The sequence below is a fragment of the Sylvia atricapilla genome, chromosome 4 (assembly GCF_009819655.1).
Source record: "Sylvia atricapilla isolate bSylAtr1 chromosome 4, bSylAtr1.pri, whole genome shotgun sequence".
NCBI classification, from domain to species: Eukaryota; Metazoa; Chordata; class Aves; order Passeriformes; family Sylviidae; genus Sylvia; species Sylvia atricapilla.
Genome location: NC_089143.1, coordinates 32908969 through 32936120, shown reverse-complemented (window position 1 = coordinate 32936120; position 27152 = coordinate 32908969). Strand labels below are relative to the sequence as shown.

At 55.8% G+C, this 27152-nt stretch overlaps 1 protein-coding gene across 6 annotated transcripts in view; it reads left to right on the top strand.

Moving 5' to 3' along the window:
* The first annotated feature begins 5303 nt into the window (after window positions 1-5303).
* The window catches only part of RAB11FIP5 (RAB11 family interacting protein 5), a 39277-nt gene continuing 17428 nt past the window's right edge, over window positions 5304-27152 (top strand). For 3 of the 6 annotated variants that reach the window (XM_066317547.1, XM_066317545.1, XM_066317543.1), the window contains exons 1-3: window positions 5306-5769; window positions 20003-20442; window positions 22614-23328. In XM_066317547.1, coding sequence (XP_066173644.1) covers window positions 5387-5769; window positions 20003-20442; window positions 22614-23328 — 1538 coding nt within the window. In that variant the 5' untranslated portion in view covers window positions 5306-5386. Of the gene's footprint in view, window positions 5770-20002; window positions 20443-22613; window positions 23329-27152 lie in introns of all 6 variants that reach the window. The other 3 variants (XM_066317544.1, XM_066317542.1, XM_066317546.1) reach the window with 2 other exon arrangements.

Here is a 27152-nt window from a genome sequence, read left to right as displayed (position 1 = left end):
ACTGGGATGGGATACCTGGGATGGATGACACCTGGAAGGGACAGGAGGGCTGGGGCACACCGAGGTGGGACAGCAGGATGGGACAAACTGGGTTGGCACACACACTTGGATGGGACAGCAGGATGGGACAAACTGGGCTGGCATACACTGGAATGGGACATGCCAGGATGGGATACCTCAATGACAGTAGGTTTTTCCCAGGATGTTTCTCACAGAGGTTTATCCCCATGGATAAAGGGGGGTTCTGAGCTGTCCCCTCTCTGTGCTTTGGTGCCACCGAGGTCTGGCTGAGCCTTTGGATGTCGGTGTGGGACATGTCCCCACCACCCCAAGCAGGAATGGGGACCACGGGAAAGGGGAGATTTGTCCTTCACAGGCTGATTTTGGGACAGCAGGACCAAACCCCTCTGACCTTCCCCTGGAGTCCTCTCCGGGGACTTGCAGCACCCCCAGAGCCACCAGCCCCTCGCTGGGTCCCCCTTTTCTCGCCACCTGCCCTCCGAATGTGGGAGGGGTCAGCGCCCCTCCATCTGCCCAGCGGGAAAGTCACTCGCGGTGTCATTGCCAAATCCAGAGGCGCCCGCGGAATTGATGGCGCCGGATTTCCACCCCGGTTTGTCAACAAGGCTCCTTGGCCTCCCCCGGAGCCCCCTTAATCCCTCACACAATTGCAGTTTGCTGTGCAAACAGCGCGGGGCGGGGGGCTCTGCATGAGAAACGTGTCCTTTGGGGGGCCGGGAGCGAATCCCGGCATCGCTAACGCGGGATTGAGGGAGCGGAGCCCGCGCCCTTCGCTAACCCCAAATCCCCGCCGGGAACGGGGGGGCCGCTCCCGCCCCCCTATTCCCACCTTATTATCCATTGATTGACTCCCGGGAAGGGTAATAACACCGAGAGATTGATGCTCTGAATCCCCGGGCCGAGATCAAATGGAGCGAATTTTCCATGTGGGATCCTCGGGATAAAGCCCAGAGCGTCGATTTTGCCCCCCCACGGAAGGGCGGGTGGAGGGGACAGGGGGACAAGGAGAAGGGAGAGGGAAGGGAGGAACCTCCAGCCCTCCCCGCTCCGCCAAACAATCAGAATAAAAGCAAATTAGTTCTGCCATTTCCCTCCCCGAGATGAGCGATAAAGTGTCCATCCCGCAAAGCGCCTGATAACGCTTTAATTTCACTGCAAGGCCTAAAAAATGCCATTTCTACGCAAAACAGGGCCCCGCTCTCCTCCCCGGCCAGCTTTTGATAAATGTTGGATTTTTTTTCTTCCTCTCCCCCCCCGCTTTTTTTTTTTTTTTTCTTTGCCCATTCCGCGTTCGGTTGGCGCAGGGGAAATGCCCCCGGAGCTACGAGCGCCGCACAATAAAGCAAAATCATATTTTAGTCAAAATAGGCAGACGGCGCTCGCAGCCAACTTTCAAATTAGCATTTTGAGGGCAAATATGCAGCAATTTGAGATAATGAGGCCTGATTATTCAATCCAATGAATGTTAAATAGGCAGCGAGGGCGCCCGCGCCTTATCTCCCCCGCTTTCCATTTATTTGACTTTAGTTTAGTTTTAATCGTTTCCCATTTGAACTCTTTATTTGTCTTGGCTCAGGCCCCTTCCCCCACACCCCCCTCACTCCCCTCCGCTCCCTCCTTCCATTCCCGGGGTCTCTGCGCTGCCAGCTGGGATACTGCACCGGGAAACGGCCGGCACCGGCCTCCAGCCCCTTCCCCATGGGTTTGAACAAGTTTTGCCGCTTCTATTCCAATGAATTGGGGCTGGGGGAGCTTTGGGAGTTGCTGTCAAACCCGGGCCACGTGTCCAGGTTTGGGGGGTGTTTTGGTGGTGGTGGGAATATTTGTAGGGATGGGCATCCTTGGGGAAGAGATTCCCTGACACTGTGGGATGATTTGGGTTGGAGGGGACCTTAAAACTCATCCAGTTCTGTGGACAGGGACACCTCCCACCATCCCAGGTGATCCAAGCCCCAATGTCCAGCCTGGCCTTGGACATTCCCAGGGATCCAGGGGCAGCCCCAGGCAATCTGGGAATTCCAGCCCAGCCCCTCCCCACCCTCCCAGCCAGCAACTGCTGCCCAAGATCCCAGCCCAATGTCCCCTTTCCCAGTGGGAAGCCATTCCCTGTGTCCTGTCCCTCCAGGCCTTGTCCCCAGTCCCTCTCCAGCTCTCCTGGAGCCCCTTCAGGCACTCTGAGCATTCCCTGGATTTTTCCCTTCTCCAGGGGAACATTCCCAACTCTCCCAGCCTGGCTCCAGAGCAGAGGGGCTCCAGCCCTGCAGCAGCTCCGGGGCCTCCTCTGGACTCTCTCCAGCAGCTCCACGTCCTTGTGCTGTTGGCCCCAGGGCTGGGGCAGCTCTGCAGGTGGGGAATCATGTCAGGGGGCCCAGGGACACAATTCCCACCTTTCCTTTGAGGTCAGCCCAGGTCTAGGGGGGGCGTTTGGGGGTCATTTAGAGCCTGTCACACCTTTGAGGTGCTGCATTCCCAGCTCTGGCTCTTCCCTGCCCCCTTCCCTGCAGGGCTGTCACTGCCATCACTCCTGCCCTGACTCCACCACAAAATGGATCCAAAGACCCAACCAGCCCTGGGAATGGGATCTCAGCCCTGGGAATGGGATCACCCTCAGGAATGGGATCCCAGCCTCCCCAAGGAAACCTGGCTCAGCATTCCCAATCCGACATCCCATCATGCTCCCCATGTTCCTGCAGCACTTTCCTTTGCTCCCATGAAATTCTCATTTCTCTGCAGCCCAAACCAGGAGCTTCTCCCATCCCCAGGGAGGAGCAGCTCCAGCCTGGAAAGCTCCTGGGGAAGACAGCTGTTGCTCCCATTGGGATGAAGAGCAGGATTTTGGACCTGAAGTATGGAAAAAGAGGGGGGGAAAAGTAATTTTGTTTACTTTATTTGTAAATTGTAAATTGTAAACTGTAAATTGTATTTACTTTACTTTATTTACTGTATTTGTGTTGTTTTCCAGCTTCTTCCTGGAGCGGGAGCTGGATTTGTTGGGAGTCCACATCCAGTGTTTTAGGGGAGCATCCAGGTGAGCTGGGGGAGGGAGACTCCATGGAGGAGGAGGAGGAAGAAAAAATGAAGTTAATAAAAAATTGGAGGAAAAGTTAAAGTTAAGGGAGAAATGAAAGGAAAAATTAAATTAAAGTTGAAGGAAAAAATAAAATTACAGCAGAAATTAAACCAAAAATTGATGTTAAAACCAAAATTAAAGTTGAAGGAAAATTTAAAGTGAGAAAATTAAAGTTGGAGCAAGAATGAAAGGAAAATTTCACTCAGCTCAGGCTCTCTGAGGAAGCTGCAAAGGATCCCTGTGTTCCCTTTGATTCCAGACTGGAATAAAAAATACAGTAATTGATTTCAGGGGTAATTAAAAACCCTCCTTATGCATCAAATGCAGAGGTGAGCATGAAATCAAAGAGATGAATAAACAGGAGATAAATAAATAGGAACAGGGCAAGGAAGGTAAAGGGAGATGGAAAAAAAATCCCAGTTATGGAGGTAAAAGATGGGAAGTGGCAGAGAGGAGGAGATGTGGTGAGAGTGGAGATAATCAGAGCATAAAAAAGGGGGGAAAACAATCAAAAGAAGGGAAAATCAAAAGCAGATGCTGAGGAGGGATAAGGGGCGGCTGGTGGAGCAGGAGCAGGTCTTGGACTCGAGGGATAATTGGATTTTAGTTCATCTCGGGGGCGATAAGAAATTCCCGGTGTAGGATTTTTATTCCTGTAGGAAGCATATTTTAATGGGGTATTTGAATATGGGCTGGGGCAGCACACCCCAATGGAAGAAATACAGGAGTTTCCTCAGTTCATGTGTTTGCTTGGAGGCCTTTTAGGGGTGAAATGTTCCTCTTCCCATACTCAGCAGCTTCAGCCCCGTCAGCAGCTTTTGGGGCAAGCAGGAGCCCCAAAAGCAGGGACAGGGGTACGGAATTATGGAATGATGGGGCTGGAAGGGATTTCAGAGCCTGTACGGTGTCCCCAAAAGCAGGGAAAGGGACATGGGAATTATGGAATGATGGAGCTGGAAGCAGAGCCCACCCTGTGTCCCTGAAAGCAGAGAAAGGGACATAGGAACTATGAAATGATGGGGCTGGAAGGGGAACCTGCTCAGTGTCCCCAGAAGCAGGGAAAAGGGACACGGGAATTATGGAATGATGGGGCTGGAAGCAGAGGCCGGCGGGTGTCCCCGCGCTGGGGCGGAACGGGCGCGCCCGGAGCCGCGGGAGCGGAGCGGAGATGGCAGCGATAGCGCAGGGCAGGCCCCGACCCCGCTGCCCCTTATCGCGGCCGGATCGCCGCCCGCGGCCGCCCCGTGACCTTGCTGCGGGCGGGGAACGGCGGCGGCCGCGGTTTAACGGGACATTGCGACTGGGGCCCTGCCCCTCACCTGCCCCGGTCTGGGAAACGCTGCGCGGGTGGGAGGGAAGCTGGGATGGGTGAGCGCGGCTTGGTGCCACCGGGGATAATCCCGGGAATCCGCTGCCCTGTGTGTGTGGTCACGGGAGGACGGCCCGGGGGCTCCGTCACCCGCACAGGTGTGGCGTGCGTGGGGTGTCGGCAGGGGCACATCTGGGCATGGGCACACCTGGGCACACAGACACCTGGACGGGGACACACCTGGGCATGGGCACACCTGGGCATGGACACACCTGGGCATGGGCACACCTGGACACACAGACACCTGGACGGGGACACACCTGGGCATGGGCACACCTGGGCATGGACACACCTGGGCATAGACACACTAGGCCATGGACACATGTGGGTATGGACAAACCTGGGCAGGGACACACCTGGGAACAGACACATTGGTATGTGAACACAACTGTGCTCACACTCATGTGCACACCACGCCCGTGGCGGGGTCTGGGGCACAGACAGGCAGAGTCACGCCGGAGATGTGGTGCCGGTGCCGGGGATGCGGTGCCAGGGATGTGTGTGTCGCGGGTGTGACCGCAGGGATGTGACCGCACCTGGGCTGGGCGTTGCCCCGGCCCCGCCCCCACCCCGAGCCCCGCCCTCTCCGCTCAGTGGGATGGGCCAGGGGCGGGGCCGGAGAGGACGGGGCGGAGTCAAGACGGCTGGGGCGGGACTACGGGTGCTCGTAGGGCGTGGCTAAGAGCCGGGGGCGAGGCTAGTGGGTGGCTGGGGGGGTTGGGGCGGGGTTAAAGCCGTGGAGAGGCGGAGCCAGGCCGCGTTGTGGGCGTGGTCAGAGCTGCTCTGGGCGGGGCCGACACCGTTGTGGGCGGGGCCGGCGCGGCCGGTGTCGCTCGCGCTGCGGCAGCGGCGGCTCCGAGCGGGGCCCGGCCCGGCCCGGCCGCTTCTCCCCGGCCCGGCCCGGCCCGGCCCGGCACGGCACGGCCATGGCGCTGCTGCGGGCGGCCGCGCTGCCCGCCGAGGGCTGCCCGGCCTGGCTGCCCACGCACGTCCAGGTGACGGTGGTGCGGGCCCGCGGGCTGCGCTGCAAGGGCGGCGGCGGCGGCAAAGGCAAAGCGGGCGGCAGCGACGCGTACACCGTGATCCAGCTGGGCCGCGAGAAGTACAGCACCTCGGTGGCCGAGAAGAGCGGCGGCAGCCCCGAGTGGAGAGAGGAATGTGCCTTCGAGCTGCCCCCCGAGCCCGGGGCCTGCGGCGGGCTGGTGCTCACCGTGATGCACCGGGCGCTGGTGGGCATGGACCGGTTCCTGGGCCAGGCCCTGGTGCCCCTGGAGCCCTCCCGGCAGCGCGGCCGCGAGCCCGACGAGCGGTGAGTGCGGGGCCCGGCATGGGAGCGGCACCGGGCGGCCCTGGGTGGGCACAGGGACCCTCCCCGTGTGCCCTGCGATTGCTGTCCAGGATCCTCGTGTGTCCCGGGGTGGTGTCACGGCATCCCCGGGTAGCCCTGGAGGGACTGTGTGCCCCAGGGTGGGCGCATGGAGCCCCCCGGTGCCCTGGTGTGGCTGGCGCTGGGTCACTGTGTGGCTCTGCGGGGTCCTCGGGCACGCAGGACGGGTGCTGGACGGGGAAGGACATCACGGCTTCCATGGACACCCCAGGGACGTGTCACAAGGATTGGGGTGTGGCGGGTCCAGCCGTATCCCGGGAAGGGCTTTCCTGGGGCTCACCCACCGCCCGCGGGCTGTGCCCGCAGCAGGAAGGGTGACGCCGGGTCCGTGGTTACCGGGGAAGGTGTCCCGAGGGTGTCCCCAGAAGGAGTCGGGGGCTCTCAGGGCCTGGGGATGCTCCAGGAAGGAAGGACATGGTGGCAGGAGTGAGACATCACGTGTGCGCCAGGAAGGTGTTGTGGGACAAGGGTCCGTCCATCCATCCGTCCCCCTGCCAGGGAACCGTGCTGGACAAGGCACCAGAGCATCCATCCATCCCCACCCTGGAGAGGGCTCCCAGGGGACAGCCGAGGCCCCTCTGCATCCCCGCACGGTTCTCCCGGGCTCTGCCTCTCCTGGGAAGTCGCTGCACCTCGTGGTTTGTCCCCTGATGGCTGCGGTGGCTTTGCAGCCCCACCTCGTTGTCACCTGGTTGGTGACGGAGGGGCCCCAGTTTAGGGGTGCAGACCCCAAGCCCGCGCTGCCTCCAGCACAAACCCCTATGCGTGGGGAGGATTGCTGATCCTCCTCCTTCCCCAGAAGGGTTGCAAACAATCACAATGTTCTCGAGCCTTTGCTAAGCACAAAAAATGCAGGAATGTGGCTGAAATTCCTTCAGTTTGGGGGGCTTTGTTCCGCTCAGACCTGGCTGGGCTGGCGGTGCCTCCGGGAGCGTCCCCCCGCTCCCTGGCCCCCTGAATCCCGGGAATTCTGCTGGCCTGCTGCCCGAAGCTGCGGGCTTGGAGAGGAGCCTCCGTCGCCCTCCTACCCAGGGCAGCGCAGGGATTAGCGTGAAATGGGATTGGAAAAAACTTCTCCCGTGGAGAAACGCGTCTCCACAGCCCCGGAGGCTCCCGGCTGCCCTAAAATGGGAGCGTGGGCAGGGAGTAGAAATGAGTAACCCCGCAGATACCGGCTGGGAATTTCCCCCCCGGCGTTTATTTTGCTTTTCTTAGCACAATGCCGGCAGGCCGGGCGGTGTCGGAGGAGCTGGGTCGGGATTCTCGGGGCCTAATTGAAACCAGCGCTGACTGCGGGGCCTTGGGAGAGACACGGGGGGTGTGGAACAGCTCCAGGGTTTGGGGAATGAGCTAGGGCTTGGGGAGAGCCCTGCCCCTGGGGGAGAGGTTTTCCTGGAGCTGTGCAAAGCAAGAGCCCTGTGAGGCCCCACCAGGACTTGGTCTCATCTCAAAGGTCTCGTCAGGGGCTGTTAATCCCACGGGAGCAATGTCCAGCCTGGCCTGAGCCCATGTCACAGCTGTGGTCACCCCGTGACACTGCTCCTGCAGCCAAGGGGGATCCAGGCTGGGAGGCTGGAGATCGACAGGGGTTTGGAAAAGGCTTCAGGGAGACCTTCCAGAGCCTAAAGGGGCTTCAGGAGAGCTGGAGGGGGACTGGGGACAGGGAATAGAGGGACAGGACACAGGGAATGGCTTTCCATTTCTAGAGGCAAGGGCTGGATGGGAAATTGGGAAGGAATTCCTGGCTGTGAGGGTGGGCAGGCCCTGGCACAGGGTGCCCAGAGAAGCTGTGGCTGCCCCTGGATCCCTGGGAGTGTCCAAGGTGAGGTTGGACAAAGCTTGGAGCACCCTGGGACAGTGGAAGGTGTCCCTGCCCACCATGGGGTGAGATTCGAAGTCCCTTCCAGCCCAACCCGTTCCATGATCCTCTCATTTGCTGTCTGTCTCCCTCCCTTCCTGTAGCTTTGCTTGCATAAGGAGAATTCACTTCCCCTTGTGGCATTCAGGATCACAAGAGCTTTTTGAACTCTCTGTTTTGACTTCATGGCCCCCGAGGATGGAAGTGAGCGCGGAAAACACAACAGGAGCCCTCACCCTGTGCCCCAAGCACTTCCACTTTCCAATCCCAAGCTGGCAGAGTCCCCAGGGTGGGTGGCAGCTCTGCAGCCTGCAGGGGCCACACTGATTTTTGGAGGTGAATCTCAGGGGCTGGAGTTCATCCAGCCAGGTGGGAGAAGGATCATGGGGAACTCAGGGGGTTCTGGCTCTTGGGGAGCTTCCAACCAGCTCCAAATACCTGAAAACAACTTTGTTCAGGAGAAAACTTTGAGTCTCAGATTAAAAAGAGCAAAACAAACAGAGGCTCCCACCCTCGGGGCCAGCCGTGCTGAGCCCACCCAGGCCTGTGCTGAGGAGATAACGGGGCTGTGGGGCTGAGCCTCCGCCCTAGCCAGATTTTGGGATTCCATCCTCGCCCCGGGCACAGCCCTGCTGCCGGCTGGGGTGGGAGCCTGCTTCAGCAAAGGATCCATTGTCGGTGTGGTGACCTTGCTCTCATTTTCCTGCTGATTTTTATTGCACAGAGACTCCACGGGTGATAATTATTATCCTTGTTTTTCGGCTGGGTGGAAAATGTTCGGTCAAACTTGGACTCTTCTCCGGGAAGGAGTGGCCGGGGGTGTTTACGAGCTGCCTTGTGCAGCTCAGTCTGGGTCATTTCAGTGCTTTGCCAGGAGAAAATCAACTCCTGGAGTTGCACAAGAGCAGCCTGAGAGCTCTCATGGCCTTTTTGGGCATCCCGGGTTTTGTCCCACACTCAGGCAGCTCCAGGGATTGGGCTTGGCAGGTGAAGCAAACTCCAAGCATCATTTCCCCCTTGGCACTTGAGCCTCTGTGTATCCTGAAAACCCTGGGCAGGATCTCCTGGTCCTCACTTCCCTCCCCTGACCTGATCCCACAGTTCCCTCTCCCTGCAGAACCAGGATCCAGCCCAGGAAAAGAGAAATTTTTTGGAACTCACAAGGCAGTTGTTGCTTCCTCTCCTCAACATGCAGAAAATGCCCTTGGGGTCCCCTGTGGGTTGGCAGCGAGCCAGGGACTGTCCCCTGCACACCCAGCACCTCAGCAGGCACTTGGGAAAGGTGGGAGGGCATCCAGTGAAACAGGACTCCATCCAACAGACATCAGGCTGGGTTTGCTGGAATCAGAGAATCCCAGAGTGGGTTGAGTTGGGAGGGACTGTAAAAGTCACTCAGTGCCGCCCCTGCCATGGCAGGGACACCTCCCACTGTCCCAGGTGGATCCAACCTGGCCTTGGGCACTGCCAGGGATCCAGGGACAGCCCCAGCAAATCTGGGAATTCCAGCCCAGCCCCTCCCCACCCTCCCAGCCAGCAATTGCTGCCCAAGATCCCAGCCCAATGTCCCCTTTCCCAGTGGGAAGCCATTCCCTGTGTCCTGTCCCTCCAGACCTTGTCCCCAGCCCCTCTCCAGTGGACTTGGAGACTTTTCCCTTGGCTCATCCCTTGGGTGAGCAGCATGGGAGGGGACATTGAGGAGGGGCAGGAGATGCCTGGGAACACCTGCAGGGCTGCTGCACCTTAGATATCCCTGGCTGGGAACACAAAATGTCCTTGATTTTGCTGTGTGAGGGTCATGCTGATGGTGGGAGAGAGCAGCAAGGGTCCGAGATTTCCTGGGCTGGCTAAGGCAAGCCCTCAGTTGCCATTCCCTGGTCCCTCCCTCCCTGAAGCACCGTTTCCATTTGTTTTCTGTCCCAAAGATCTCCCAGCCCCTTGGATATGGGAAAGGTTAAAGCTGCAAACCCCTGTGAGAAAGACGGTTCACTTTTGTTAAAATTTTCAAAGTTTAATAAAAAAGAAGACAATAAGAGACATATAAAGCAAAAAAAGCTTACAGATGTCTGGGTACCTGGCATTCCACACCAAGGCACGCTGACTAACAAAGGATCTTTCTAAAGGATTAACTATTATAGATTATTGCATATTCATAAATTTTGGACATAATTTAAACATTTATTTGGACTTTTAAGTGTTTCTGTCTAATTTTAACTTTTCTCCTCATGCTATAGCCTAAAAACGATATTTATCACATTGCTAAAAGAGACTATATTAATACAGCATAACTTTCTAACATAACACATACAATATTCATTTTAATATTTGCAAAAGCCAGTCGTGTAATATGTATTTATAACACACCTTAAATCTGCCAGGGCTCAAAGCCCAGGGTTTTGCAGGACTGGGATTTGTGTTTGAGGGCCAGGGAGTGCAGCAGGAATCAGGATTCCTGGCTCTGCTGTTCCTGCAGTGACTTGCAGATGCTCCCTGGCTCTGTCTGGGCTGGGAGTGATGGGGAACTCGTCTGGGGGAGTTGTTCCCTCTGCAGAATTAGCTCAGCTCCGACTTCCCCAAAGCCCTTCCGTGCTGCACTTCCCTCTTCTTGTTCCTGTTCCTGCCCAGCTGTGGGGGCACCTGCAGCTGGGGGGGCTCCGGGCTTCTGTGGGGCTGCAGAGGGTGGGACTCTCCTCCCTCTCCATCATCACAGGACCTTCCCTTTGGCTGCCAAACTTTGCCAGCCAAAGTCCTTGAGGCCACCAGGACTTCTCTGCTCTTGTGATGGAGCTCCTGTGGGGCAAGGCTCAGTGGAAAAGGGACAGGAATTCCTTGGGTTTGGAGGGAGACATCGTGGAGCCAAAGAGAGCAGAGAAGGAGGCTGTGAGCCCCAGCACGGGCAGGGAGGCTGGGAGAAGGAAAGGGCTGATCCAGAGTCTCTCCAAAGGGGCCCGTTCTGCCCGGGGATGGGTGCTGCCCAGTGTGTTGGGACCTTGCAGGGGTGGGAAGCTCCCTCAGAGCCAAGGATGGTCCCACATCCCTCCCTCACTGAGCCCCACACCAGGCACTGTCCCTTCCCCTCACTGGTGGCATCCATCCCGTCCCCTCCTTGCTGTGGCAAATGCTTTCCCTGGCACTGTCCTCGTGTTCCCCCTGAAATGGACCCGCTCTCATCTCCTCCAGCCCCTCTGGATGCTGTGCTTGGAGTGTCTCCCTCTGTCATTTAATTGGGATCAGGAGATTGTTAGCAGTGGAATGAGGCTGTGGCATCTCCCTGGGACCTGGTGCTGGTCTTCATTCCCAGCGTGGCCTTGGCTCCTCGTGCTTCTCCCAGGGGAGGTTCTCACACCCAGGCTTGGAGCTGACTCTGCTCCCACTGAGGCCAAATCCCTGCAGCTCTGTCCTTGGCACGTCTGTCCTCAGGCCGAGGACAGGGAGAGACCTCGCAGTGGGGCGGGGAGGAAATTGCTGCTCTGGGATAGATTTGGGATGGGAAGTTTGAATCCAAGGGCAAAGAGCCCTTTTCCCTATGGTCAGAGTGCCCAGCAAGGCTCTGTGAGGTGACCAGGGAGCAGCAGGGAGCTCCCAGCCCTGAGCTGGGATGGCTTGGGGCTGAAAATCCGGCTCAGAGGTGGTGTTGTGTCTGAGGCAGCTAACGCCCTGGAGTGTCGAAATGCTGCAGGGGAGGAGGGGTTGGTGCTGCCAAAAACTGGGTCAGGATGCTCTGCTGGGGGGGCACAGAGGGCAGGCAGGGCTGGGGTGGCATCTGTGGTGGTCAGGACTGGGATAACACCCGTGGTGACCAGGGCTGGAATAACATCCATGGTGACCAGCTGACCCCAAGCAAGCATTTGCCCAGGGCAGAGGGCCCAGGTGCTCCTCCGGGTGTAATTTTGCTCCTACCTGCCCAGTTAACCCCATTTTCACCCAGTTGCCATTCCTGGCTTAAGGCCCTTGCTCTGCTCTCCTGCAGGAAAACTCTGCTTTTCTTGGTTTTTTTAGATATTTGAGTGGTCTGAGCTCAGCTTTGCAGATCTGGCATATTGGATCTGGTGTGCTGGTGGCTTGAGAGCGCTGGCCCATCTCCCTCCATCATCTTACAGCCCAGAAAGCTGCAGACTCAGATTTCTCACAGATTTCCCAGGGCCCTGATTGCCTCCAGCTGCAGAAAAACCTGCAGCAGCTCAGAAAACCCCTCAGTCCTGTTGGTGCAGAACTCCAGACATGGGGAGAGCTACTGCTGCTGCCTGTGCTGAGCTCAGCTGTGCTCAGCCCCTGCTCCAGGAGCCTCCTGGGTGATTCTCTCCCTCCAAAACCTGTCTGAGCCCTTCCTGGCAGCCTTTGGTGAGCAGGAGGGGAGGGTGAGCTCTACTACCCCTCTTTTTGGGGAATGCTCTTTTTGGTTCCTGGAGGAGTCTGCTGGATGGTGGAGGGGTGTAGAAATGCATCCCACACCCAAGCAGGTGTTTCCATATAGGGAAGGGTTTAAGACTCACTCCTTGTTGTTCCAATAAGGTAAAAGGACCCAGAAACTTCTCTGCTCTCCTGGCAGTAATTGGCTCAGTGCTAAGGCAAAGACATTGATGGTCTCTTTAGCTGTTGTTCAGAAAGGGAGCTGTTCTCTATTGGGCTGTTTGCCAAAAACCCCCACCCAATTGGTCTAATACTTAAATGAGAGCATGAGGCTTCTCAGCCCATTTTCAGGGTGTTGTAGCAGGTGTGTGGGACCTACTCCTCCACTGTGCTCAGCTTTGTTCTTTTGTTTTTGCATTACTTTCTTATTTTATTAAAACTTTATTGCTTTTTAAGACACCCTCCACCATGCCAGGTTATTCAAGCCATTTTCTGTGAGGTGCTGGACACCCTCAGAGATATTGAACCCTCCTAGAAATAAATACATCTGGCTCTTGGAGAAATTCAATAGAGGAGTCCAAGGAAAGCCTGGCATCCTCTCCAGTGCCGGGTGGAAATGGCCTTTGAGTCTGTGCTGTGCCCCTCTCGCTGTCGTGGGACCTGTCAGAGCCTGTGCCTGGCTGAGCTGTGCTCAGACCTGCCATGGAATTCTCCTGCTCCGTCAGAAGCCTGGCTGGGACAGGGCGTTTGGGAGCCCTGGAGCAGCATCCTGGGGGCCCCTCCCCAGCTCTGCATTCCCAAGGGGGCTCTTCCCTGACAAATCCACCCAGGATAAAGGAGTGGAATCTGCTGCTAGGCTCAGGATCCATCCCCTTTTCCCTTTTTCCCTTTTTTCATGTTTGACTCACTCCTGAGCAGGGGTTGATGTGATGGATGAGCAATCCATGTGTGACCTGTTCCCAGAACGGGTGGAGCCATGGCCTTGGTGTCCCTTCCCTGGGCCTTGGTGTCCCTTCCCTGGGCTCGGTGTCCCTTCTCTGGGGCTGGTCTCCCTTCCCTAGGGTCAGTGTCCCTTCCCTGGGCTTTGTGTCCCTTTGGAACAGGCATTCCCAAGCCTCTGGGTTCTGGCTCCGTGTGCAAGCCCTGTCATGGTGCTTCTCCCAGCTGGAAGTGGAAAGGATTTCCAGCAAAGGGTGTTTGTCCTGTGCTCGCTGTGCCCGTGGAGGGGCTGCCAGGAGCAGCAGCTGCCCCAGGGGAGCCTGTGCTCCAGCTCCTGCTGCTTTGTGGTCTCTCAGGGTCAGCTCAGGGCTGGTGGTGGTTTAACTTTGGATCCTTGTGCAGCAGTGCCAGTGTCATGCAGGGACCTTGTCCCCTGTCTGGTGGTGTGCAAGCAGCTCAGGGCACTGGTGACCGCGGGGGTGGTTCATTGGCTGCTTGGCAGCAGGGAGGACACAGCCTGTGGATGCTGCGGAGCGTGAGCAGATAAATCCAGCTGAGGTGGTCACATCCTGACTCCTGCTGTTGCTATCCCCACTCATAAATGTCTCATGCTGTTTTACAGCTCCTTAAATCTTCCCTCCTTCTCTCTTCCCACTGTCCATCCTGTCCTAGGGAGAAACCTCAGATTTTCTTAGCCCAAAGTGATTAGAGATGAAGCTACTGCTCTCATTCCAGCACCATCCTGGGGCTCAGAGCTTTTCTCCATCCCTGATGTCTATCCTGGTCCAAAAGCTGTCTCCCTCTATCCCATCCCTCTGCTTGCCTCTGACCTTGCCAGGATGGGCCTTGTCCCATCCCCAGAGCACAGGGATGTCCCACATCCTGCTGGGACATGAGCATTGCTGGGTTTTCCCTGGTTTTCAGACTGTTCCTGCCCTTGAGTCCCACTGGGCATGACAACATCTCTGTTCCTGGCCTGGGAGTCCTGGGATGAGCCCTTCAACAAGTGCCAGTCCGTGCTGGGATTTTCTCACCTGGGCTTCTGGTGGTCCCAGTGGAGCACCAGCACCATGCCCAGGGCTTCCTGCCTTTCCACACAGCTGCTGCTCTTCATTCCTGCCCTGCAGCCCCTCTGGAGCTGGCCCTGTTAGGGGAGCAGGGCTGGGCTGCTCCACTGTGTCACGAGCTGGGGCTTGGTTCTTTGGAGCTTTGTTGGTGAGCACTGCTCAGAAGAACATTTGGAGAGATGAACTTCCCACCTCAGCTGCTCCATGCTCAGAGGAATCAGCTGGGGTTTGTTTTCCATCTGTGCTTTGAGCACAGGGATCACCTGGCAGGATCAGCCATCCAAAACCAACAGGGCAACTGGTGCTGCGGAAAAGCTGGGGCAGGAACACAGAGCCAGACAAAAAAGCACAAAATTCCCCGGGGCTGGATTGTTTTCCACCCTATGCTTCCCCACCTGGCCCAGCTGCCTCAGCTCCAGGCTCAGGGAGGTGTCCCTGTGCTGGGCTCTCAGGGTGGGTTGTGCCAGGAGGAACCTCAGTGTTTTCCCTGGATTGGCTTCTCCACACCCAGCCCTGCTCTGTCACTGTAGCAGCCCAAGGGATCCTTGATTTAAGACTTGGGGCTGACCTTGTTGCAGGAATGAATCAGCAGTAAATGCCAGCCTGGAGCTGTCTGGGAAGAGCCTCTGGGTTGGGATGTGTCTGTCTGACTGCAGCTCCAAGCTGTTCAGGGCAGGAGAATTTCTGCTGGGTTTAGGGTGAACGCTGCCCTGATAGTGCTCAGTGCTTTTGGGAGACTTTTGGGAAGCTCTCCAGAAATGCTCCAGCTGTGCCTCCCTCCCTGTGCATCCCTGAACCCTAGGAGCCACCAAGGGGCTTGACTCCCTGAGCAAACTCCCTGAATTCCCTGCTGGCAAAGCACTGGGACCAGTCTGAGAGGGAAACTGGAGCCCCAGGGTGTGGTGAGCAGGGCTGGTGAGGCACAGCTGAGCTGGAGCTTGGAGGGGACTATTGGGGACCCCAGACAGAGCTGTTGAAGAGCAAAGGTGGTGGTTCTTCCTGGAATAACCTATATCCTCCCTGGGAATAATCCACATCCTCCTGGAATAGCCCATATCCTCCCTGGAAATGGAGCAGGGTGCTGCCCTGCTCTCCTGATCTCATCCCAGTGTCCATTGGCAATCCCAAACCAGTGGGATGAGCTTGGGTCACCCCAGGGCTTTGGGAAGCTGCTGATGGGCTGGAGGCTTTGGCTGAAGGAGTTACTTGCCCCAGAGGGGGTGTGGCTGGGACAAGGTGATGGAAAACCTTGGCTCAGAGCTGGTGTAACCTTCCTGTTGGGGCTGGCTCTGTGTCCTGCTCATCCCAGTGTTCCCTCCTCATCTCGGAGGTGCTGGGCCAGCCCCATGCTCCCAAACCCAGAGAGTTTCTCACTGATGGGACAAACAGTGCCCAAGCGTTCCTCCCATAGCTCTGAGACCCACAGGAATGTTTCTGGGAGCAGGGGGGGTCGCTGTGTCCCCCCCTGGCCTGTCCCCTGCTGCCCAGGGGAGCACAGAAGAAAAGGGAAGGTGTTTGTCCTGAGTGAATCCATCCCATCCTCATCCTCTGTGAGGTCGCTTTCCCTCCTTAATCCCATTCCCGTGCTCCTGTTTCCACACTAGTGTTTGTCTCCCCAGCCTGGGATGCTGCAGGAGGATGAGGGCAGCTCTGTTTTTGGGAGCCTGGAGCTCCAGCAGCTCTGTATCTGCTCTCTGTGCCTCCCACTGATCCTGGCAACAGCAAATGTAAAAATAGAGCCCGGGTGCTGCCTCCAAAAGCTGCCTTTGACTCTGCTCCCTTGGCCTCGCCGTGGGGAGAGAGGGGAGAAGGGAGGGATTCACGGGGTGTCTGGGAGAGCTGGGCTGTGTTCATTAACCACGGTGACCTAAATGAGTGTGCACAGCCCCACGGTGGGGGCAGGGGAGCCTCTGCCACATGTGGCTGCTCCCGATGCGTGTGACAGCCCAGGAGCAGGAGCTGCACACCCCGGAGCTCACAGCTGCTTCCCCTTTCCGGGGACTTCTCTAGTTGAGGTTTCCTCTCTGCCCAGCTGGGGTGAGTGGCTGCTTCCTTCCCCCTCAGCCAGGCCAGGCTGCTCGCCTGACCCTTCCCTGGGCATGGATAACAGATCCTGGGATCCCTCACTTCGGGAATGCACACCCAGCCCTGCTGGATCCATGGAGTGGCACAGGGAATAATTCACATTTGTTAGCAAAAGTGAACTTCCCCAGCCTGGGGGCTTGTGCCTTCCATCTGGAGCTGCATTCCCTGGGTGTGTCACCCTGGAAGTGTCCCTGGGCTCTCCATTGCCTGGGTGTGTCACCCTGGAGATGTCCCCAAGCTCTCCATGTGTAGCAGGACATCACCTGGCAGGGCAGGGGGCAGGAACTGGGGGGAAGGAGCAGCTCCCCATGGAGCAGAGGATGCTGATCCAGCAGGTTCTGTCCTCTGGGAAGCACATTCCAGCTGCAGGGAGCAAGGGCAGGAGCACAGACCAGGACACATCTCCTCAGCTGGGAGCAATCCTGCTCCTGATCTCCACCAGCTCTGGCTCTGGGACAGAGTTTAACTTCATTTAAATTTAAATTTTGTGACCAGCCAAGGCTGTGTGTTACTGGGACCCCTCCAAACCTTGGTAGGATCCCTCAGAGCTGGAGGTGAGTGGCTTCTTCTGGGTGTCCTGTGCAGCGAGGAGCTGGATCCCAGCTGTGGCCTCCAAAATACCCCCAGGAAGCAAATCCTCGTGGATCTCTGGGACTGGATGTGCTTGGCACAGTTCACTCCATCCCCCTGCGCTCCGGAGTGTGACTGATGTAACCCAGTTCTGCTCCTTCACACCTGGAAAAGAGATTTTATGTTTGTTTTCCAGGTGTGTTGTCTATTCCCATAAAAAACATCGTGTCCCTCTTTGAGATGTGACCTTGGGTGGCCCCAATCCAGAAAACCCCTCCCAGGATCCCCCTGAGGGCAGCTCCTGGAAGAAATTTGGGAAACTGAGGGCTGTGGGATGGGGTTCATGGTGAAAAGCTGCTGTGGGAGTTTGTGTGTTCTGTCTGGGACTTGATCCCTCCCCGATCCCACTCTCCTGCTGCATCCCAGGAGTTTGCACCTCCTGTTTCCACTGATTCATAAAAATCCCAAAGCACAGGACACGGAACAGCTGAATCCTCCCAAACTCTCATCCTGTGCCATAAACTGAGTGCTCAGCCTAAAAATAGCCCCGTTGCATGTTGGAGGTGTAGCCCCGACTGTTGATGAGGTCTTAGGAACCAAAAATAGCTCCTGGATCTCAGAAGAGTAGAGGTTTTGCCTGGAACAGCTGCTTTTTGGAACAGCTCAGGCTCAGCACCCGAATCCCCTTTGATGCTCACAGGGATGGGAAATGCTGGGGGCATGTCCAGGCTGTTCCATCTCCTCCTGAGGAGCTCCTGCCTTTCCTCGTGTTGATCCACCCAGATTCTCCCTGTTGTTTTTTTTTCCATGGGATGATGTAAGGTACAAAAACTCCTTTCAAGAGTTCTTTGTTTTTCCCGTGCAATGATTCAGCTCCCCCCCCCAGTCTCTCCTTCCCAGGCTTCTGCAGCCCTTCCCTCCTGAGCTGCTTCCAGCTCCTGCATTCAAGTGAACAATGCCCTGTGGGATGTTCCAGGCAGCCTTTTCCCCTCCAATCCTTTGGGAAGTGTCCTCCTGATGCACCTGCTCCTGCTCCCTGGCAGTGGCTCAGCCTCTTCTGGGCTGCCTTTGTTGCTGCTGCCTTGCTCTAAAGGGTTAATGCTGCCTTTTTCCAGGGATTTTTTTTTTCCTTCTTCCTGCCTGGATATTTTCAAGCTGCACACTGAAAATTTTGCAGTGGGCATCAGATGGGGTGGGAGAAGTGAGTGGTGGGAATAGGAGTGGATTCACTGGAATTTAATTCCATGTCTGTGGCCAGCAAAGTCCCAGGCACTGTCCCCTCCTGCACTTTGTGTGGTGAAGGACCCGTGTGCTTCCATAAATATTATCCTCTGATAATATTTATCAGGGAATGAGGGGATTTTGCACCCCCTTCACAAGATCCTGGACTGGTTTGGGTTGGAAGGGACCTTGAAACCCATACAGTCCCACAGGCAGGGACACTTCCCACTGTCCCAGTTCCTCCAAGCCCCAATGTCCAACCTGGCTTTGGACAATTCTGCATGTAGCATTCCCAGGCTTCCCAGCTCCTCCCTTCAACCAGGCTGTGATAACTTCTCTGGCAGAAATTCAGGAAGTCCTGGAGGACACAATTCCATTTTTTTCCCTCACCCTGGTGATTCCAGCATGGTCACATCCACCTCCATCCCATCCCGTTTTCCTTCCCTACTTTTTTTCTTCTCAGTGACTTCACTCTCCAAGGAGATGTAAGACACCACTGGGATTTTTATTTTCTGGGAAACTGTTAATGCATGGCAGAAGTATCTTCACCTCCCATTGCTCCCAGGAAGCATAACATGGAGAAACAGGATCTATCCTGAGCCTGCAGATTTTCCTGTGCCTTGTTAAGGGGAATTTTAATCAGAAATTCATTGAATACTTGGATCTGGGTGGGATCAGGGCCGTGGCTGTGCTGGGTTCCTGCTCCTCCTGCTGCAGCTGCCCTGGGAAGTGGTGCCTAGGACTGGCAGAGAGCTGGGGAGTCCCGTGGGGAGAAGGGAGTGATTTTTGGGAGGGACTGGTTCCCTCGTGGTCTGTGTTTGATGCTGCCCCATTGCAATGTGGAAATGGAGAACCAGAGGGTGGCTCTGGGTGTGTCCTTGCTTTGGTGTCCCCAGTGCCACCATTCCTCCCTGCTGGCAGGATCCAGACCCCTCTGCCATCCCATTCCAGAGGCTGCGCCATGCCCTGCCAGCTCCCAGGCCATTCCCTGCAGAAGCACCAGGACCTAAAGGGAGGTTAGGGGTATTTTGCCTCATGCAGTGAAGAGTTTGGAGGCTTTCCCAATGTTCTTCCATTTCCACTGGCAGCTTTGGAGCAAAGTCTGTGTTATGGAGTTTGTGTGGGGTGGGACAGTGGGGTTGGGATTCCATTCCTCCCTGGAATCAGAGGGAGCTTTGTTCTAGATATGGCAAATAGCTCCTTCTGCAGCTGTCACCATTCCCTGCTGCAGGAATTGTTCCCAGATCAGCAGCCTGGGAAGGCTGGAGTTGTGTTGGGTGGGGTTGGGAACTCCTGGGACGCATCATCCTTTAAAGTATGTGATCCAAGGACACTTCCAGGCAAACCTGAGCATCTTTATTGGAGTGAGACACAGCAGGTCTGGCAGAAAATTGATTTAATGGATGCTGTTGAGTTCCTTTGCCATTCCGGGTCAGTCTCTGCTGAGAGGATCCCTTGAGTCACCAGCTCTGGGATATTGAAATCACAAGCACAAAATGCCAGCAGCTTTGTCTCCTTCTAAACCCAGCTCCCAGCTTTCCCTGGAGAATCCCAGTAGTGGCTGACAAGCCTGAGTAAGGTGGCGTTTTCCAGGTTATTCAGTGGAAGGGCAGCATTTGAGTTAAGGACAGGAATGGAGATGGAGCTGTGGGTGCATCGGAGAGGGGCCAGGTCCCGTGTGCCACCTCCATGTGTGGTGTTTGTGTCTCTGGCTTGGGGTTTAGGTGATATCTGGGACACTTGGGTGAGAATCCCAACCTCACTGAGGTTGGAAAAGCCCTCCTGGATCACTGAGTCCAACCTGTGCCACCTTGTCCCCAGCCCAGTGCACTGAGTGCCACATCCAGTCATTCCTTGGGCACCTCCAGGGATGGGGTCTCCAAACCTCCCTGGGCAGTTCCAGCATTTTCCAACCCTTTCCCTGGAGAAACTTGTGCTAGGAACTTGTGTTGGGGTGATTTCCCTGGTGCTTTCTCCCAGCCAGCAGCATCTGCTGCAGAGCTCTCCTGCCTCGTGGCTCTGGGGGATGACAGAGAGCCCTTTCCTTTTGTGTCCCCTCTGGCTGCAGGTGGCACAAGCTGCATTCCAAGGCTGGGAAGAAGGAGAAGGAACGTGGTGAGATCCTGGTGAGCATCCAGTTCACACGGAACAACCTCACTGCTAGCATGTTTGACCTGTCCATGAAGGACAAGCCGCGCTCGCCCTTCGGGAAGCTGAAGGACAAGGTGACAGGCAAGAAGAAGTATGACCTGGAGTCGGCCTCTGCCATCATCCCCAGCAGCATGGGAGCCCTGGACATGGAGGATGACTTCGAGCTCGGGGGCAAGAAGTCCAAAGTTAAGGGCTTCTTCCTGAAGAACAAACTGCGGAAATCGTCCCTGACCCAGTCCAACACCTCCCTGGGATCCGACAGCACCATCTCTTCTGCCAGCCTGAGCCTGGCAGCCAATGCCCCTGAGGTTTCCAAATCCCCCAGCAGACACGGCAGCCTGTCCACCGAGCGCTCTGGTAAGAGGATCACGGATAATCCTCTCCCAGTTTTCCTCTTTCCTTTCTTTGCAAGCGACTGGTGAGACTTCCATGCAACTCTGTTAACTGATTGCTCACCCAGAATCAGGGAATTGTAGAGTTGGTTAGGTTGGAAAAGCTCTCCAGGATCGTGGAGTTTCCACTTCCAGCACTGCCAAGGCTGTGACACAACTGACCGTGTCCCCAAGTGTCCACATGGCTTTGAAACCCCTCCAGGGATGGGGACTCCACCCCCACCCTGGGCAGCTGTGCCAAGGCTGGACAGCCCTTTCAGTGGAGAAATTTTCCCTAAATCTTCCCTGAGGCCATTCCCTCTCCTCCTGTCCCTGTTCCCTGGGAGCAGAGGCCAACTCCCCCTGCTATTCCCACCTGTCAGGGACTTGTGCAGAGCCACAAGGTCCCCCCTCAGCCTCCTTTTGCTTCAGATTGTCACTATGAGGTGACATCCTGCATAAACCTCCCAAGACCTTCTGTGTGCTGGCACTGAGGTGTTTGCCAGAACAGGAGGAATCCCAGATTTTGCTTTTCCATGCCTGCACCACGAGCTCCCAAGATGTGAGGGTTGTTCAGGGCTGTTCTTTCTCAGCCCCTGTGAACAGTCCCTGCCAGGACAGCCCTGGCTGGGCTGGGCTGGGCTGGCAGCTGCTGGCCCTGCCCTGGGTCACTGTTCTCTCTAATGAGCCGCCTCCGGCTTGCAGGCAAAGCCTAAACGGGGCTCGGCTCCGGTGATTAAAACAATCTGAGCTCTTGGCACTCCCAGGGCAGTGATTTACAAACAAAAAAGGCCTTGTCAGGAATTAATTCTCCCTTGGAAACAAATCTATAATTAAATGGTTGAATTGGCTGCAGACAGCACGTTGCCAGGTTGGGTGGGAGTCCCTGGGGAGCCGTGTGGCTTCTGCTGGGTGACATTCCTGTGCTGGTGCCACCATCCTTGGGATCAGCCTTGCAGCTACTGGGAGCCTCCCTTCCCACGGCGGGTGGTTGGAACTGGGTGATCGTTAGGGTCACTTCCAGCCCAAAGCATTCCAGGATTCTGTGAAGGAAGCAGCATCTCCAGCTGGGTGGGACCAGCAGCTGTGTCACTTGTTTTCCTTGGGTTCTCCATGACTTTTACCTCCATAAACTGGCAGTAGCCACAAGGTCATAGAATCACGGAACTGTTAAGGTTGGAAAGTATTTCTAAGATGATCGAGCCCAAGCCTGGAGGCAGTGGGAGGGAGATGCAGGCACTGTAGCCTTCTGGCTCATCACACCAAGCAGTGTGATGGCCCCATCATCTCTTGTTCAGTGCAAACTCATAAATCACATGGAAGCTTTAAAAGCCTTTAAGGAGCTTCTAGGGAGTTCCTTGCATTTATTGCCAACCTCAGATCCTCTGAGATCCTCTCAGACAAGGGGTTTGTCACCTTACAGAGCCTCTTCTGAGGGTCCTCCCCTGCTGTGCTTGGGGAATTCTGTGTCTCCTGTGAGCTGGGCTTTGCATTACCAAGAATTCCATCAGAATCTCGTGAAGGCTGGGGTGGTTTCCCAGATCTATTTGGTGTTTATAGGTGAAAGATAACCATGATGTACCCGTGGCCTCACCTGTTGTGTGTTTCCTTCCCTCAGTGACAGACCTGCCGCCCTCTGCAAAACCGACCCCCGACTGTTTTGTGTTTGTTTCCCTCAGTGACAGACCTGCTGCTCTCCCTAAAGCTGACCCCCCTCACCCTGTTGTGTGGTCTTTTCCCTCAGTGACAGGCCTGCTGCCCTTTCCAAAACTGATCCCCTCACTGTCGTGTGTTTGTTCCCTCAGTAAGAGACCTGCTGCTCTCCCCTGTTCTGTGTTTCCTTCTCTCAGTGACAGACCTGCTGCCCTCCCTGAATGTGACCTCCCTCACCGTTTTGTGTTTTTTCCCCTCAGTGAGGGACCTGCTGCCCTTCCCAAAGCTGATCCCCTCACCGTTTTGTGTTTGTTCCCTCAGTGAGGGACCTGCTGCCCTTCCCAAAGCTGATCCCCTCACCGTTTTGTGTTTGTTCCCTCAGTGAGGGACATGCTGCCCTTCCCAAAGCTGATCCCCTCACTGTTTTGTGTTTGTTCCCTCAGTGAGGGACATGCTGCCCTTCCCAAAGCTGATCCCCTCACTGTTTTGTGTTTGTTCCCTCAGTGAGGGACCTGCTGCCGTCCCCGAAGCTGACCCACAAGCGGGCCTTCAGCGACGACGTGTGTCAGGTCAGCCCGGAGGCCAAAGGCGCGCAGAGCCCGCGGCCCAAGCAGCAGCCGGAGCCCGTGTCCCGCTCGTCGCTGTGCATCAACGGCAGCCACGTGTACGGGGAGGAGCCGGCGCCCAGGAACCCGCCCGCCTCGGCCCCGCTGCCCGTGCCCGCCCTGCCCCGCAGGCACGACGAGGCCTTCGGCTTCAGCCCGCTGCCAGCCGAGCCCCACGAGGTGCCCTGGGGGCTGGGCGGCCTGGAGAGGGCCCAGCAGCAGAGGGACGAGCCCAGGTTCATCCCGTCCCCTCCCAGCCTGGCCCTGCAGGAGGAGCTCAAGGTGTCCACCAAGGCCGTGACCCTCAGCAACCACCTGGGCAGGGCCAGGATGGAGGAGAGCAATCGCCTGGAGGGCAAACCCAGCCAGGCCGCGGCTCCTCTGGGCTTCTCCGCCGAGCCAGGCAAGGACAGAGCGCCCGAGGACGGCAGGAAGGAGGACAAGAAGGCCAAGGGAGGCTTTTTCCACCATGGGGGCACCCGCAGCGACGCGGGAGGCAAAGGCCAGGGGGACGGAGGGACCCCCGTGCACGCCTCGGCTGCGGGCGATGAGAGGAGTAAGAGCAGCGGCTGGTTTGGGTCCAAGGAGGCCAAAGAGTCCCCTCAGAAACCCAGGTCAGTGGAAGAGGGTGTGTGGAGGTCCAGGCTGGTGGTTCCTGCCCCAAATTCCAGTCTCCAAGAGCTCCTGGAATGCTCCTGGGGGTTCTTGGGCAAGGTCAAACCAGGGAAGATGCTTCCTTGCTCTTAAAGGTCTTAAAGGGAAGGCGATTTTCTTGGATCCTCTCCTGGCTTCTGCCAGAAACCACCTCTGCTGGATGTGGGGTGTGATTTCCTCTCAGGGAAGGGAAACGTTCCCTCTCCCCTCCGTGGAGAGGTTTCCCTCAGCAGAGGTGTGGCTCAGTGTGGTCACACCAAGTGGTTATGTGGCCTCAAAATACAGATTTATTATCCTTTAATGAGCTAAAAAAAGCTTCCCTGGCAGTCAGGCTGAGATGTGGGATGTTTGGATGTGTTCATTACATTCTTGTTATGAATCTCACAGCCCCTACAGGGTCTGGTCAGGGTGCATCACTTTGGTTACATGAGGTATCATTAATATTCCCCAAGTAACTAATCCCAACCCTGCTCTTTCCTCTGCTCATCCCACCCAGCCTTCCCTTCTCCCAGTTATGGATCTCTAACTGTTCTTGCTTTGTGTGATGATTCATCCCTCCAAATCCTTGGGTTTTGTGGTGTTTGTGTTGTTCCTGTGAGGAATTTATCACCCATGTCCACCTCTGGAGCTGATCTGGCAGTCCAGAGGTCGAGGGTGTTGTCAGTGAGAGGCAGGAAATGGGGTTAAAATCAGCCAGAAAAAACAACCAGCACTGGGAGCTGCTTCTGTCTGCAAGCTTGGTTTATTAGAGGGATTTTCTAATCTGGGCTGACTTTAACCTAATTTATTAAGCAGAAGGATTTGAGTTCAGTCTGAGCCTCCTTTAATGAGGAGGGCACTCCTGGTTTATTCCACATAACCTGGCTCCCAGATGGGTTAAACTTGTGAAGGGATGAGTACATCCCTGAGCCTGGCTCCAGAGCCAGCCCCAAAATTCCTCCTTTCCGCAGGAAGATGTCATGCTCGTAGTGGCCTCGAGGCTGCACAGGCAGAGCTGGGGACACTGGCACAAGCAGGAGCTGCTCCCCTGGGTCAGGAATATCCCATCCCACAACTCTTTCCCACAAAATCCTTCCTTGGGAAGTGGATGTGGGAGCTCTGTGCTTTTCCAGCAGCAGGAGAGAAGTGGGAGGTCTGGGGGCTGCTGTGGTGCATCCCTGTGGGTGGCTCTGGCATTCCCTATCCCTGGAAGTACCCAAGGCCAGGTTGGATGGAGCTTGGAGCCCCCTGGGATGGTGGAAGGTCCCTGTCCATAGCAGGGGTGGAATGGGATGGGCTTTAAGGTCCCTTCCAACCCAAACCATGCTGTGATTCTGTGATTCCCTGGAGGCTCAAAGCCCTGGCAGTGGTTTGGTGTCACATCCCAAGGCAAGATTTGTGCATGAGCCGGAAGGACTCCAGTCCCTGCACCCTGTCCTTGAGGAAGGACAGAGTATTCCCACTCAAGATGGTTCTTTTAATTTGTTTCTCTCTAATTTTGCGATAAGGAACCTGCTGGGTAAGGCCTCGAATAAAAAAAAATCAAGGCTTAAAAATCCTGTTGTATCCCGGCAGTGACTCCAGAAGTGCCTGAGGCAGCTAGGGAAGATGGGATAGGGCTGCCCTCAGGATCTCTCTCTGGGGCCTTTTCCTTGGGAAATGGGTAAGAAACCCTTTTGGAGCCCTGGGAGGGAGGCAGGCAGGGCCATGCCTGCCCAGATGCTCTAGTGCACATTGATTGCGAGGCAGGGATGTCTGATCCAGCTGGAATTCAGTTCCTTGTCCATCCAACCCAGTGGATAATCACCAGGAGTGTCCCTAAACACCGCTGGTTTCTGACAGCTCCCTGCCTTCCTGGACTCATGCCCAGCTTTGCTCCTTTCCCAGAGGGTTTGCCCTTCATGGTTTTTTTTTTAAATCCACTTCAGCACTCGCAGTTTAATCTCAAGCTCAGCCAGAGCTGAGCTTTGCTTGGAGCTGAGTTTCGCAGAGAACTTTGTCTGTCTTGTGAGGAGAGACTTGGACGAGCTCTGAGCAGCAGCTCCTCTGGCTGGGATTTTCTCTCCCAAAAATAGGAGTGGATTCCAAACAGCATGAGGGAAGGAATTCACAGAACCCACTTTTAGGGTGTTTAGGAACATCTGAGTGGGCTTTAAGTGCAGTTTGCAATTGAGAATGGGAAATAATGATCTCAAACTGGAGCAGGAGGGATTGAGAGTAGGAACTGGGAGAAGTGGCTCCTGGAGGATGTGGAAATGCTGGAGCTGCCTGGCTAGGAAAGGATTCCTCCTTACCAGTGTGCAGGGATTTGACACTGGGATAACTGAGAACCTTTGGGGAGCATTACAGGAATTATTTGGTGTCTGAATCTGATTTGCTGCAGAAAGGCCCTGCCCATCATCACAGGGACAGGGTTTGTCTCTGCCCTGCCTTTCCCAGTGCTTCAGTTTTCCTGGCCATTCATCGGGACATCATTACTCATTTTAATTATATACAGAACAGACTTCTCTGATTTTGTTTTGCTTCTTTACACTGAACGACCTCGTGGACCAAGCTGGTGATTCAGGTCAAAGCTGTGGAAGAGCTTTTAGGTCTTGGTGGCTTCAAAGTGCCAGAGCGCAGGGATGGATGGGATGCTGGGAAGGAATTCCTGGCGGGGAGGGGCTGGGCTGGAATTCCCAGATTTGCTGTGGCTGCCCCTCCTGGATCCCTGGCAGTGTCCAAGGCCAGGCTGGATCCACCTGGGATCATTGGAGGTGTCCCTGCCATGGCAGGGGTGGCACTGGGTGGGATTTAAGGTCCCTTCCATCCCAAACCATTGCAGTTTCTCTGATCTCTGGGGGTTCTCTGAGGTCCACCTGTGGCTGTTCAGTACCAGTGTCACTTCTAGAGCTGGATTAACCCTTGCTCTGGAGAGAAGCAGCCTCTGAACTGAATTGAGCAGTTTGAAGTCTTGACTTATTTACAGAAAGGATTTTTCCCTCCTGCTCACCTGACTCTGGAAACTTCAGTTTTGTGGCTGCTACCAGCAGCACCTTCTCACCTCTTTGCCCACCTTGGATAGGCCGAGTTTAACCCAGAGCTGAACGTGGTGAGAAAGCATCAAAATCAGTCACTTGGCAAGCCCAGAAACCTCAGCCTGTAATTAGTTAAAAGGTCTGTAATTAGAAGAAGGATCGTTTGAGTTTGCCTGCAGCAAAGCCCAGCCTGGCACAGCTCATCTTTACCCACTTGCTCTGCCAAACACACCCTTCCCAAAATAAGGAGCTGCTGCCTTTGGGGCTGGGTTTAACTGGAGCTTTATAAGAAGGGTTTTCTTGTGTGCTGGGTGGATTTTGCTGAGCCACCAGCATGGGAGCTGGCTCTGCAAACCTGTCCTTGCTCTCACTGGGAAGAGAACTGGGCATTTCTGCCTTCAGCCCTTATTTACACCCCGATTTTTCCCTGATTCTTCTCAGGTCCCAAAGGCTCTGCTCATCATCCCTGGTTTTGCTAATCCCTGGGAGCTCCAGGCTTTGATTCTGGAGGGGATGGGAGCAGTGGGAAGATGCTGTTTGCTCTCTGGAGGCTGAATCAAAGCCTGGTTGGGGGTTGTTGTTTTGAAGGTCGGTGGTTAAGGGCTGTATGTAAGGAAGAAGCTCAGCAGGTTTATTTGAGGCAAAGCCTGGGGCTAAAACAATCCTTTAAATGTTTCCAGGGTTTCCTCCAATGTTATCAGAGCTCTGCAGCTCCTGCTTCCTGTGGAGAATCCTGATGATAAAATGGGGCTGCATTTTAGGCCTGGCAAGAGGAAATTGTGCTCTGC